The sequence below is a fragment of the Archocentrus centrarchus genome, chromosome 17 (genome assembly GCF_007364275.1).
Source record: "Archocentrus centrarchus isolate MPI-CPG fArcCen1 chromosome 17, fArcCen1, whole genome shotgun sequence".
Classification (NCBI taxonomy): Eukaryota; Metazoa; Chordata; class Actinopteri; order Cichliformes; family Cichlidae; genus Archocentrus; species Archocentrus centrarchus.
This window is the reverse complement of record NC_044362.1, coordinates 31,262,704-31,276,985: the sequence shown is the minus strand read 5'-3', so window position 1 is coordinate 31,276,985 and position 14,282 is coordinate 31,262,704. Positions and strand designations below refer to the sequence as shown.

At 43.7% G+C, this 14,282-nt stretch overlaps 1 protein-coding gene across 1 annotated transcript in view; it reads left to right on the top strand.

Moving 5' to 3' along the window:
- Positions 1-14,282, top strand: part of LOC115795385 (disco-interacting protein 2 homolog C) — a 219,982-nt gene that overhangs the window by 182,077 nt on the left and 23,623 nt on the right. The window contains exons 24-31 of the mRNA XM_030751269.1: positions 6,334-6,414; positions 6,773-6,896; positions 8,288-8,409; positions 9,693-9,804; positions 10,086-10,195; positions 12,388-12,518; positions 13,731-13,899; positions 13,990-14,160. Coding sequence (XP_030607129.1) covers positions 6,334-6,414; positions 6,773-6,896; positions 8,288-8,409; positions 9,693-9,804; positions 10,086-10,195; positions 12,388-12,518; positions 13,731-13,899; positions 13,990-14,160 — 1,020 coding nt within the window. The remainder of the gene's footprint in view (positions 1-6,333; positions 6,415-6,772; positions 6,897-8,287; positions 8,410-9,692; positions 9,805-10,085; positions 10,196-12,387; positions 12,519-13,730; positions 13,900-13,989; positions 14,161-14,282) is intronic.

Sequence of the window (14,282 nt, the reverse complement as noted above, 5' to 3'; positions counted from 1 at the left end):
GTAATGAATAGCAGGAGGTTGTGTGTGTGTGTGTGTGTGTGTGTGTGTGTGTGTGTGTGTGTGTGTGTGTGTGTGTGTGTGTGTGTGTGTGTGTGTGTGTGTGTGTGTGTGTGTGTGTCTGTGTTACTGACAGAAGTGATTTTCCTCTCTTCTCTCATGCTGAAAATGTTATCAGTCAGGCAGCCGGCAGCAGTGAACACACACTCTGTAGACTGTGATGAAAAGAGACAGGCCCTAAATAATAACAACCTCCGCCTCCACCGCAGCATGCTGGGAGACCGCTGCAGCGTCAGCCTCGCTCTCAACATGCTGCATAGATTCAGCTGTTTGCACCTTTAAGGTGAAAAGAAGCCCTGCAGGAAGCTGAAATTAAAACACAAGGTTTTCTTCACTGCACAGTTTATACAGAAGTTTGGGAGGAGGTACAAACTGATGAACTAGTTAAAGGTGTTTAGATGCAGAATGAACACAGAGCCTGTTTTACTCAGATATGAAAACGGGTGGACCTTAAATTCTCGGCTGGCCCTTTGATGGACTGAAGCACTGTGTGAAGTTATTCAGGAACTTTGCAGTAAGCATTTCTTTTTACCATTTAGATATATTTAGTATAAAATCAATGGACCAATCTTTCCCTGTATGTTCCTAAAAATTCCCAGCATGTAGCTACACACTTGTTGAGATTTTACCTTTAAACACAGAAACTGAGGCGTTCGGCTGGAGGACAAACATGCTCTCTGTTACTCTAATTTCTTTTCTGCCACTTAGGAAACTCAGCTAAAGTGAGCCTAGCAGTTCCTGAGCTTCACAAAGTAATTACAAGTCAAGCTGAGACGATCCTATCAGCAACGATCCGCTCAGACTGTGGACCGCTTGGTGTGGGCGAAGCAATGACGTGTTTACTGAAATAACAGATTAATGTGAGCCTTTCTCAGAAGATGAAGCAGAGGCTCAGCTTCACTGCAGAATTATCCAGGAATGGTTTACACTTTAGGTTTAATTACTTTGACACGAAAGGTTATTTTTTTTGGATTGATGTTTTGAATTGGAGTGTGTGTGTGTGTGTTTTACTGTGTGGCGCGTGCTGCAGATGAAGCCCTCTTTGCTGTTTACTCCTGCTCACTGTGAATCAAATATAGAGAAGGGTCAGGAGGATAGGGTTTCTGTTTATGGCCACTCTGCATCTCACCGCTGCTGCTTTGTCTCATCATCACCACGTTCATTGGTACATCTATTCATCTGTTCATCTTTCACTCCATGTCCATCCCTCTGAAAACCAGGCCCTCTGTGTGGATGAGCTCAAAAAATGGAAAACTTCCTCTGTTTATTGAAATGCTTTCTGTGTAATCATATAGAGAGTAAGACGTGATTTGCTTTGACTGTCTCCTCACATTCCTCCTCTAATAACGTTGATTTGCCCAGAGATGGTTGACTGAGCACTAAACGCTCACACTGAGATGAGCTCAGCCTCTTCAGGCAGGAGTTTGACTGCTTGTCTCATGAGCTCACGGAAAATTATTGTTTCATTACCGCTGTTTCCATAAAGCAGTATGAAAACAACAAACACAAGGGATAAACTGTAACTTCATCAACACCTGAGACTTTCTTGAAGTTTTTATATTTCTCTAATGACCCAGGTTCTTATGGCAAACGATCATTTTAGAAATAATAACTCTTAAAGTGGAACTGAAAACTCCAGATATGACAGATTAATGATATGAAGGGTTGTTTTGTTTTGCTTGTCACATTCTTTAATATAATAGTGCACATACAGTGTGCACAGGTTAGCCACATCATTAAAACCACCTGCCTAATACTGTGTAGGTCCCCATCCTGCTGTCAAACACCTTTTACCCTTCAGGGAGTGGAAATGGGACCGCTGGCTGTGTCCTGTGTTGTGGGACTGAGACACCGGCAGCAGGTCCTTTGGGGTCCTGTGGATTTGGGGATGGAGCCTCTGTGGATCAAATTGCTCCGGCGCGTCCCACAGATGCCCCTGACGGATTGGGATTTCAGGGTTTGGAGGTCGGAGTAATTCCCTGAGATTTTTGCTGAGCAGTTTTCACAGTGCGATGGGTGATTTTTGTCGTGCTGCCTGGTCTACAGCAGTGTTTATGTGGGCGGACCCGAGGTTTGCAGCATTGTAACGAGACATTCACTCCACCTTCACCGGCGGTTTTAATCTTGTGGCTCATTTATTTACTCTAACAAACATTTGAGCGAGGCATTGAGCCTGCCTCAAGCTCTTTGCATCCCTCCCCAAAATGATTCAACGTAAATAAGAGGGAAGAATTTTAATATCCCATTTCAAATATTTCTTTAAGAACTGTAACGTGACCATGCAAACTCCCTCTGCTGTGGATTCAGGTTTCTAGCTTCATAGTCTGCGTGGCTCAGCAGATGTCGCTGTGATGGTTTTCTGTGCGTGATGTAATACCTGCCAGGTGGTTGCTGTGTCGGGTTTCAGCTCTCTGCGATAACGACATCGGATACAACTGAGCAACTGTGTGTTTTAACCCCAGGATTCAGCGCTCTCACTCACACGCTGATAAAACTCTACAATACGAGACCAGATTTGTATCTGCAGCCTGTAACGTAAGGAGACCTGCAGACAGAGGCTCTTTGTGTTGGTGTTTAGCATGCCGGCCCCCTCTCTTACAGATAACATGAGCTTTATCTGCAGACAGGTTCCAGGTTTTTTTCCAGGCTTCGGGGGTTTATCCGCAGGTCACAGCATCTCTGACAAACAGCTTCAGCCTCTTTCTGATGGTTAAGTATGAAACCCATATTTGGGTCCTCACCTCATTAGTGCAGTCATGGAGCTACAAGGCGTTTAGGACACTTCACCGTGCAGCAGATGTTAATGCACGAGGCAGGAAAGTGAGGGAGCTGGAGAGGAAGCAGACTGTAATTTGCCGTTATGAAAGTTTTATGAAAGCTCAGAGCCGAGTCCGCAGAGCTGAGTGATGTTTTCATCAGGGCAGAAGACCTTCTTTAAATCTTTATACCCTCCCGAGGTTTGCGATGCGTGAAGCTGGCGGCGAGCAGACGACGCCGTCTTTCGTCAGCCGAACTCTGAGGGTGGACCTGCTCGAGTTATGACGGCGAAACGGGAAACTTGGAGATGAGTGATGTTTTCAGCGGTGGGTCGTACCACAGTGCACACAAACAGCATCAGTCACACACACACGGGCACACGCCTCTACTTTACTTCCACAAAACATATTTTACTGTTACTCCAAAGAATTCACTATTTAATAAATATTAATAATAAAGATTTACATCAACAGATTTAACAGTAAACCACATGACTTTTCCACCTCTGAGCAAACCTGCTGATAAACCCACTGTGCACAGCCCGGCATCAAACAGTGGACATTAGCATTAGCATTTAGCAGCTACAGAGACAGGTGCAGTATTTAGATCAAGAGTTGGTGGAGACCAAACCCAAAATGTGAATATTGAACTTGGGACATAGAGCTGTGACCATAAGGTTGCACTGATATGATCACAGTGTTTAAAAATTAAGTTTGGATATTTGATAATTGATTGATTTGGGGGGGGGCAGACACATAATAAACTCAATTAGAGGAATTATACTTGATGGCATTGTTGTTGTCTTTTCACATCCTCTATAAATATCACAATAACCTTGTTTTTGCCCTAATCAGGAAGTTGGGGCACAAATATTACTCTAATGAAATTCAAAAATAGTCTGCAGTCACCATAACTGTTAAGATATACAATATTAATATATACTATGCCAGCCTTGTTTTTTTCTCCACTTTTATCCCTGTGCTATAAGTTACTGGCATTAAGAAAAAACTGCCCTGTCTAATATATATTGATCTAATAAAGCACCTTTCTTTGAATCTCTTTAACGAGCAGATGGTGCGTAGCTTTGAAATTATGATTAAAAACTGGAAGGGCACTCATTGGAGCGCGTACACCAAATTTTCCATGTGCCAATGCTACACTACCAAACGCAATCAATTGCTTCTTGTATCATCCTTGTAATTGAAATCTATTCATAATTTTCCGAGTTATCCTTTAACGCACAGACAGACCAACGCGAGCGAAAACAACTCCACCTGTTTAGTGGGTGAGATAATCATACAGACTTTTCTATAATTCTCCTAATTTGCTGAGCAGAAAGGTGTGAGTGATGGTTTTGGATACAAGAAAGTAGTTTAGTAACATTGTTACAGCCACTGGATTTTCTGCTCTGGTTAGTTTCAGGAAGTTCAGTCAGCAATCATCTGCTCCAGTCTCCATCTGAGGAGGCTTTAACTGTCTCTCCGTCTCCCAGTCAGCAGGTTGATCAGTAGTCGAGTCTCCTGAGACCAACATCTTTGTTACTTTCAATTCACCTCCTAATAAAGTTCAAATGTGGCTTCTTCCTTTTGTTTTCTCCTTCAGCCAAGGTGGTAACATTGGGGCTCATCCAGGATTTGGATCTAGTGTCTCTGAAATCTGATCAGAATGCTCCTCCTTTATTTCAGTGCACACAGCATTTAAATGTATTTTTTGACCGATGAGAAACATCTTCTTCTGCAGCTGCACCACTCAGCTGAAGGAGCAACAGTTTGCATACTGTATAAGCTTGTGTAGCATTGCGGTGCTGTGTTGTAAAGATGGTCCCAGTCGGTGAAATTTGCAGTACAAATCAAGCGCACCCAGACTCTTCCCAGATGCGACAGACACAGAGTGGAGCAGAGGTCCATTTGTTTTACGGTTGAAGGATTAAGATTCTGAAAACCAAATTCTCATCTGTCACGAAACGTCTGGCAGCATGAACACAAACACACACACGCGCACACACTGAATGATGTTCTCTGGCAGAACAAAACTCAACAGGCATGAATTACACTCAGCAGCAAATCTTGAAAAATTCATGAGCCCAAAAACAAACCCACCATTTCTTTCTTGCTCTCTCCTCTCAGCTCGAATGTGTCTGTTTTTCTCTCTGTTGGCTTTCCACCGACGTTGCTCTCTCTCCTCCTTCTCTCACCAACAAATTAAGTGCATCACCTTAATTTCCCAACACACTGTCGAGTTACTGAGCTGCCAAGATCTCATTTTATCAGGATACTTCATCAGTATTCAGTCGGTATCTCAGCAGAGCTCCGACGCTGTAAAACGTATCGAGCCAGTTTTGGGCTGAATGGGTCGCGTCGCAGGGCTGTTTCCACAAAATCGTACTCACATGACAAACTGTGGTGATATTTTAAGGTGGCAGTTCAGCTGTAAAAATGTCACCATTTAAAGAATTTACTGCTGATAATATTTGAGAAAAATTCCCGGGATCTCCCAGTTCATCCATGGGCATTTTTCTGGGAAGCTGCAGGTTTGATTTTAAAGCTGTTGAAGGCTTAAATGCAGCTATCACAGCATAGTTTTATGAAGATTTTAGATGTGGACACTTTAGCAGCTGACTGTGGCTTCATGAATGTGACTCACCTTTAGACTGAATGCTCTGAAGATTAATATTTTTAATGTGCGTGTAGGTCAGTGTTAGTGCGCTCAACTTGAAGAAAAGGGCAGGTGTTGTTCTGTTTGAAAGGGAGTTTGCTAATAGGGGATTGTGTGACTGTTGGGATTTCCCCTCTTATACTGTAGGGTTCTTTGCAGACTGCTGTTTCGAATTGGTACCAAATAAATAAAATTGAATTGAATTGAATTGAAACAGTTGCGGGACAGGACGCTGCTCATCTCGGTGTCTCTGTCCAGTCAGATTTTCACCAAGAGCATCAAAGATGGTTCTCTTATGGTCATAGAAGGCAGACGTGCACGCCAGCATCCAGCACAACAATAGCCAGTTGCAGCATTGGTGGCACTGATGACATTGTTGTGCGTACCCTGTTTTTTTTTTTTTTGCCTTCCAGTCGCTTGAGAACGCAGTAAACTGAAGCCAGTGTGAAACTGAGCTTGTGTCTGGTAAACAAACCACTGACTGAAACCAGTGAACTGGAACCAAAAACCACTCACAGAATGTGTTTGGCTTTTCTAACAGATTAAAATGATGTGCTAAGAAATGGAATTCGAGCAGAGATTGAAAACGTATTTCACATGAAACTTGCTGTTCTGTTTTTGACCGGTGTTTCTGAATATGTTCACCTTTTTTCTTTCATTAGAAGAATTTATTCAGCTCAAAACTCATTATCGTCTGAAAAGGATCATTCTAGATACGTTTAAGCTAATCTCACCTTAAACTGTGAATCTGTTTGAAACAGATTGTAAAAGTCTGAATGTCGAGTGCTGCTCTGTTGCTTAGTTGATGGTTATTATTTATGGTTGTCATATAGTCTCATTGTTATCACTGCTTGTGTCTTTTAGTTCCTCTTCCTGTCTGAGGTGTTACAGTGGAGAGCTCAGACCACTCCAGACCACATCCTGTACACACTCCTCAACTCCAGGGTAGGATGCATACACACACACACACACACACACATACACTGTGCATGAGATGATTTCATATTTTTTAGTCAAAAATTGTTACTGGTATTATGTTGGGGAGGTGGGGGGGTTAAAAGCCATCGGTTTGGTTGTTTTAGGCAGTGCTGTGAGGTAGTTTGTTCATGACGGGTAGTTTGCATAATGGCAATAAGATCCGCCGGTTTGTTTACAGCTGTTCACCACTGAGATGCTGCAATGGAAAATGTGACATGACACTTACTGATGCATACTGCTGATTGAATATGTCAATCTCCTGTGTGTGTGTGTGTGTGTGTGTGTGTGTGTGTGTGTGTGTGTGTGTGTGTGTGTCCTCCTCCAGGGCACGATAGCCAGCTCTCTGACTTGTGTTCAGCTGCACAAGAGAGCAGAGAAGATCGCCGCCATGCTGGCTGAACGGGGCCACCTGCAGGACGGAGACCACGTCGCACTGGTCTACCCTCCAGGTAAACGCCGGCAGCAGATCAGCTTCCTGTGTTTTCCCTGCTGCCGTCTCTGCAGCGACACCGCTGAATGTGACAGATTTGCTTCCAAAATCGCAAACTGGGGGAAAAACTGAAACCCCTTACATTTTTCAAAATAAAAGCTGATTCGACTCAGCAAATATTTAAATTGGAGTGCAAGTCTGGCAGCACGGTGGCGTAGTGGTTAGCACTGCTGCCTCACAGTTAGAATACCATCTGGAAGGCCTGGGTTCAATTCCACCTTGGCCCTCTCTCTGTGTGGAGTTTGCATGTTCTCCCCGTGCTTGCGTGGGTTTCCTCCGGGTACTCCGGTTTCCTCCCACATTCCAAAGACATGCACTTACTGGGGTTAGGTTAATTGGCTACTCTAAATTGCCCATAGGTGTGAATGAGAGCATGAATGTGAGTGTGAAAGGTTGTCTGTCCCTCTGTGTTGGCCCTGCAACAGGCTGGCGACCTGTTCAGGGTGTACCCTGCCTCTTGCCCTATGACAGCTGGGATAGGCTCCAGCCCCCCCGCGACCCTTAACAGGATGTGCGGAAGCAAATGGATGGATGGATGGATGGATGGAGTGCAAGTCAATAATTCCCAATTCTCTGAAACAACTTGGAAAATCGTCCTGATTAATATTCATGAACTACATGACCAAATGTACCTGGGTACAAATCCAGGTCCTTATAGAACCGATTTTCACCGGCTGGTGTTGCATTGACTCGACCTTCCAGCATGCATATTGTGGCTAAATGAGAGCAAATCCATGCAGGCAGGAAGGAAACAGTGTCAGAGGACTGAAGGCTGTGCATGAATGATTTGGGTTTTTGAGTATTATAGTTGTAACGTTCAGTTTGTGCATCCTTCTGACCATACGGGATCCCTTTGTATTTAAATCTGAGTATTTCAGTGAGTGATCTATAAAGGGTTAAAATAATCAACAGAAAAGGACACAAATGATAGATAAAAGATAAAATGCTCAGTATTATGAAATGTATGCAGAATGATTTATACTGAAATGAGTTAAACGTGTCAGACTTTTTAATGATCCTTTAAGTTGTGGACATGGAAACAAGGACAAACTCGGGACGTTTAAGAATGAGGACGGACGTGATAAACATGTGCAGGGAGTTTGGTCGGATCGAACAGAGCGCTGCAGGGAGGACGGGCAGAAGTGTAATTACCCTCTGAGTGATGGAGCTCGCGTCCATCTCGGTCGGACAGACTGCAGGAAAAACAGCTCAACACAACATTTTCTTACAGCTGCATTCAGTTTAATGGCCTCCAGTGCTCAGTACAGAGCATCATTCCTACGGATAACTAATTTCTTTTTCCAAATTCTCCCCTCTTTTCCTTTCAACCCTCCTTTCTCCTCCCCCCAGGGATCGACCTCATTGTGGCGTTTTATGGCTGCCTTTACGCCGGCTGTGTGCCAATCACGGTGCGACCGCCTCACCCGCAAAACATCGCCACCACGCTGCCCACCGTCAAGATGATCGTGGAGGTAAACTAACACTGTAACGGCTTCACCTGCCATAATAATTCTGTCTTTAACATATATAAAAAACATTAGTAACCATGAAGCCACCCCCCCCCCCTTCCTGTTTTCTGTCCAATGAAGGAAAAACTTGGTTTAGAAATTCATAGAAAATAATCTGACAGTCGGCTGTCACACAGTTTATTCTCAGCTGCAGGAATTTCAAACACAGCCTGACGTGCAGATATGGACGAGGGTATAAAATGATAAATGATGACATTGGAAAACTCACCGTGCAGCAAAACTTCATGTTTAAAAAGAAACCGATGAGGAAGAAATGGAAGCAGATGCTGCCTTTGCAAAACAGCTGGTCAAAGGTCAAACTGTTTCATACTTTATTTAATTCATTCTGAACATTTTCAAACATTTGTCTGAACTCAGGATGAAAAATAAATATGTGACAGGTCAATAATATAACGAAGGTCAAAATTACTTCTCAAAATCTAAGAGGACCTTATATCCTAGATGAGCTTAGCACATGGAAAACCTTTAATAATAACTCTGTTTGCAGACTCTCCAGCATTTTAGGAAAGGCTGCAGACCCCGTTTTAGTTTGAAAGGTCCAGCATTGCATTTCAGGGTTTACAGGAAGAACGTGAAAGTGTTTTCACACATGAACTTTGAGCAAATGCAGTCGAATCGCTCTGGAATATTTTTCTCAGTTGTCACACGGAGCACACGGCAGGAAACACGTCGTACGGTGATGCCGGACTCACTTCCTGATCATGTCTCAGCAACCACAATAATGATGCCACAGCCTTCAAGTCAGGCTCACGTCTCCTGTTGTCTTTGGTCCTGAAACTGTGCTAAACACACACAAAGCAACAAAAAACTTAAACTTAAAATGTTCATTTTAAGGACTTGAGCTCGAAGAAAAGTTGATATTATTATTATTATTATTATGATGATGCCTGTGAAAGACAGTATGTGGGCAGAGTGAGCCCATCCTGTAGCCACAGAGCAGTGAAATCACTACAAATAAAAGACTGGAGCTCTGAATACATGAAAAAGGAAGAAGACAAAGTGAAAGGAGTCGACAGGCTGTGTTAAAGTAGCAAAAAAAAGGCAGCAGGATGAGAAACGAGTGAATGGATGAGTCGGTGTGAATAACGGGAAGTGAGGTCGGAGGTTAGGAGTAAATCTCGTGATTTAGCAGCTCTGATTCAGCGCGATGATTCTTCCACACTGTTGGACTCTCTCAGTTACAGCTGATGGATTTTTTTAATAATTGTGCGCACTGAATTGTGCAGGTGAGCCGGTCGGTGTGTGTGATGACCACACAGGTCATCTCTAAACTGCTGAGGTCCAAAGAAGCCTCCGCGGCCGTGGACGTCCGGACCTGGCCCCCCGTCATGGACACAGGTACAGGGTGCTGATTTTAACCGTACAGACATGCTGTGTTAGTTTGTTATGAACCATAAAGAATTTTAAGGCAAAAATGAAACAGCTGTACAGGATAAATCCCAGTTTCAAGGAGACCATTTGAAGAAGAGTCACTCTGTAACCGACGAGATCCGTGGGAATAAAAATACACACATATTAAAAAAAACCTGCAGTTTTTCTACCTTTGATTAATGAAAATAACACTATGCTGTGTGTTGTGTTATTAAGCAGCGCTGATGTGACAAAATTGTTTCCTTTAGATGATTTGCCAAAGAAGAAACCTCCTCTGCTGTATAAACCGTCCAACCCCGACACCCTGGCCTACCTGGACTTCAGCGTCTCCACCACTGGCATGCTCGCTGGAGTCAAAGTAAACACACACACACACACACACACACACACACACACACACACACACACACACACACACACACACACACACACGCACACAGAGCTTGGATAAAGCATATTTAATGTTGCGTAGCCGTGTTAGCAGCATAGCTGTAGAGATATCAGTGTGAGCTGTTTAATAAAAAGCATTCAACTCAGTGGAAACAAGATGTTGAATAAAGGTTTAGTTAAACAGTCGCTAACAAAACATGAAGTACTGATTATGTTATTGCAGCGGAGAAAACAAATGCAGGTTGTGATCAATCAGCCGCACAGCTTCAGAGTCACTGAAGTTTCTGAGTTTCGACTCTTCAACCAAGACGAGATGTCAAGAAAAGACGTCGATGTTGAAATTCCTGCGGCACTGACCAAAAACGTAAAGCACCGGGGGTGCCGACACACTTCTGTATTTATTTGGTAAAACCTGAATTTAGCAACAGGGTCTGTCGGCCGTGGAAGTCTGACTGTGAGGCGAGTGGATGGATGGTGGTGACATTTTAAAGATTAGAGTGATTATTGATTCCTGCTGCGGTAAAACAAACCTCCATCCTGTGCTCAGTTCATTGCCACCGTTCATCTGGTGTGTGTCTGAGTGAAAACCCGCTGAAGCCAACAAAGCTTTCTCCTGTCTGCTCTCTAATCGCTCCATACAGACGGTGTTTGTTTCTCAGCTCTGCAGCAGACGCTCACAGAGAGCAAATAAACATATAATCTGTTTCCATAAAGTTTAATTAGCATGTGAAAAAAGTTCATTCATCTCGTAACATTTCACTGATGGGGAAACCTTTGATTTAAAAAAAAAATACCTGAAAATGTAAAGTAATAAAAACTGTCATTAAACGGGTGCTCCTAATAAAATGTTGGCTGGTATAAAAACCTCTCCAGCGTGTCCTGGGTCTGCCCTGGGGACTCCTCCCACCCTGAACACCTCACCTAGGAGGCATCCAGGATGCATCCTAATCAAAGGTCTGAACCTCCTCGAGTGGCTTCTCTCGATGTGGAGGAGAAGCAGCTCTAAGGTTTCCCAAATGACTCCTCAGCCTGTCCCAGACACTTCTGCTGCTTGTATCTGCAATCTAATTTTTTTTCAGTGCCCACAGCTCACGGCCATAGTTGATGCTAGGAACGAGTCTCAGTTTGATACGTGTTTGTGAAGATATGACACAAAACATCCAATTTTTGTCCTCCTTCCAACTTGATTCTCCCCAAATCATCGACCCGGCTGAAGTAATCAATGACCACACTGACCCAGAGCAGCTATATTTTGGACTGAGTGCTTCTGAGTACTCAAAGGGCTTTTTACTATTAGCCACATTCACACTCACACACACACTTAAAAGCATTCTAACTTTCACGCACACACTCTGGTGGATGCATCAGGAGCAGTTTGGGGTTCAGTGTTTCAGCTGATTACTGCCTCCTGAGCTACAACCGTCCCTGAAACTTTTTACACAACTTCACATAATCTCAACTATCTTTGTTGTGCAGCAGGAGCTGCAACATGACTCTTCATTTCTAGCCTTTGTTTGCTGCAAAATGCTAATACACACACACACACACACACACACACACACACACACACACACACACACAAAAGCCTCATTAATGAATTCTTTGAGAAAAACACACTAATCAGAATCACAAAAAGAGGAAATGCAGGACAGGAGGAAACAATGGCAGCACATTTGTGCTCATGTGCTGCTAAACTGCTCGTCCATTATGTTTAACCGCTGTGCTTAATGAGCAAATCAGTCACTGCTGGGATATTAATGCTGCAACTGGTGCCAAAACACAATGAGGAAAAACAGGACCTTCAGTTCACGTGGCCGCTGCCGCATCCAGACTGTTGTTATGCTAATTAATTCGCTTTTAGTTAATTAATCATTTTTATCTCGATCAGGGAAAGAGGTGCAACTTCATGCTGTGAATTTCCTTTGTGCAAACTTTAAAAAAAAAAGCTCACAAAGGAGGACAGCAGCACACAGATCAGTGAGATGACCTCCACAGGTCTCCACTGACTGAAACAAACACACAGAGGTTTCTGGACTAAAGTCACAATGTTTTTGTAAAAACTGCACTGACAAAGAAAAAGAATGTGCTCTGTTTACAGTAGAAATACACGTTTTTGAATTTAATATGGGATTTTCTGTGTGCACTGTGTGTCTCCTGCAGATGTCTCACACAGCCACCAGTGCCTTCTGCCGCTCCATCAAGCTGCAGTGTGAGCTTTACCCGTCCAGAGAGGTCGCCATCTGCTTGGACCCGTACTGTGGCCTGGGCTTTGTCCTCTGGTGCCTTTGCAGGTCAGTAACACATGAAAGACAAACGTGATTGTAAATTAATTTGGTGTAGCTTCGAACGCCAGTCAGGAAAGATTCAGCTAATTTTATGGTAAATGAACTATTTTTTATATGGCAATTTTCTGCTCTTCATGAGCGCTTTATACAGCATGTCTCATTCACCCATTCACACACACACTGCTAACATTCACACACACAATCACATTCCAATAAACACACTGGGAGCAACTTGGGATTCAGTAGCTTGCCCGAGGATACTTTGGCATGCAGACTGTAGCAGCCGTGGATCGAACCGCCAACCTTCCGATTAGAGTGGATGACCTGCTCTGTCTCCTGAGCCACAGGCGGTCTCCCATCTGAGTACTAACCAGGGCCGACCTGGGCCATCTGATCTGGGAAGCTAATCCCTTTTCAGAGGAGCCACAGTATCCAAAGTTATACGCAGTGAGGATGTAAAACTATTGACGAGATAATCGACCTCACTGGGAGCAGAGTTTAGGTAGCTGCTCTGCACTGTGTTGGCACTGAAGAGCATAACAATGAAGGAATTAGATCCTTAAACTTAGTTACAGCACTTTCAGAAAGACTTCTACTGTAATAAAACTTATTCCCCACTGCTGTGTAATCCATTAAAGTAAATGTTACTAAGAAATGATCAGACAGGAGGGGGCTTTCAGGGAATACTGTTAAGTCTTCAGTTTCTATGCCATATGTCAGGACAAGATCCAGAGTATGATTAAAGTGGTGGGTGGGCTCCTTTACATTTTGAGAGAAGCCAATTGAATCTAACAATAGATTAAATGCAGTGTTGAGGCTGTCATTCTCAGCATCTACATGGATGTTAAAATCACCCACTATAATTATTTTATCTGAACTGAGCACTAAATCAGATAAAAAGTCTGAGAAATCAGACAGAAACTCTGAGTAAGGACCAGGTGGACGATAGGCCTCGTTCACAGGTCAATGAGGCCAGTTCACTGTTTCAGCTGCTCAGATGTTCATATCTGCTGCTGCTTCTCACTTTAGTCATTTTAATGATTTATTTTAAGCTAAGATGGGAGATGAGGGATGGTTCTGAACGTTTCTTACTTTATAAGCATTCCTGTTTGAGACTTTTAACTGTGGCCTTTTGGCTTATAGACATGATTGAGATATTGGTAGAATGATCTACATAACGGTGCAGTCACTCCATACTTAGTGCTCTTCCCACTGCAGTGTGTACTCAGGTCACCAGTCCATCCTGATCCCTCCGTCCGAGCTGGAAGTGAACCCGGCTCTCTGGCTGTCAGCCGTCAGTCAGTACAAAGTTCGCGACACTTTCTGCTCCTACAGCGTCATGGAGCTCTGCACCAAAGGCCTCGGCCTGCAGACGGACTCGCTGAAGGTAAAGGGGGTTCGGTGGCTCCGTCTCGCTAAGACCTTAAATGAATTTAATGAACAACAAAACACTGTGAAACCCTTTCTGTCCCGTCAGTCTCGAGGGCTGGACTTGTCTCGAGTGAGGACATGTGTGGTTGTAGCAGAGGAGCGTCCCAGGATAGCCCTCACACAGTCCTTCTCCAAACTCTTCAAGGATCTGGGACTCCACCCCCGAGCTGTCAGCACCTCCTTTGGCTGCAGAGTCAACCTGGCAATTTGCCTGCAGGTCTGTCCAGTTTTGCTTTCAGGCATTTCTTGGTACCACGCTGTGGCTAAAACGAGGCACAGTCGAGAACCTCTCTGCTTTTGTTCTTTTAGTAATATGTCAGCTTTTTATTTTTTCCTAGG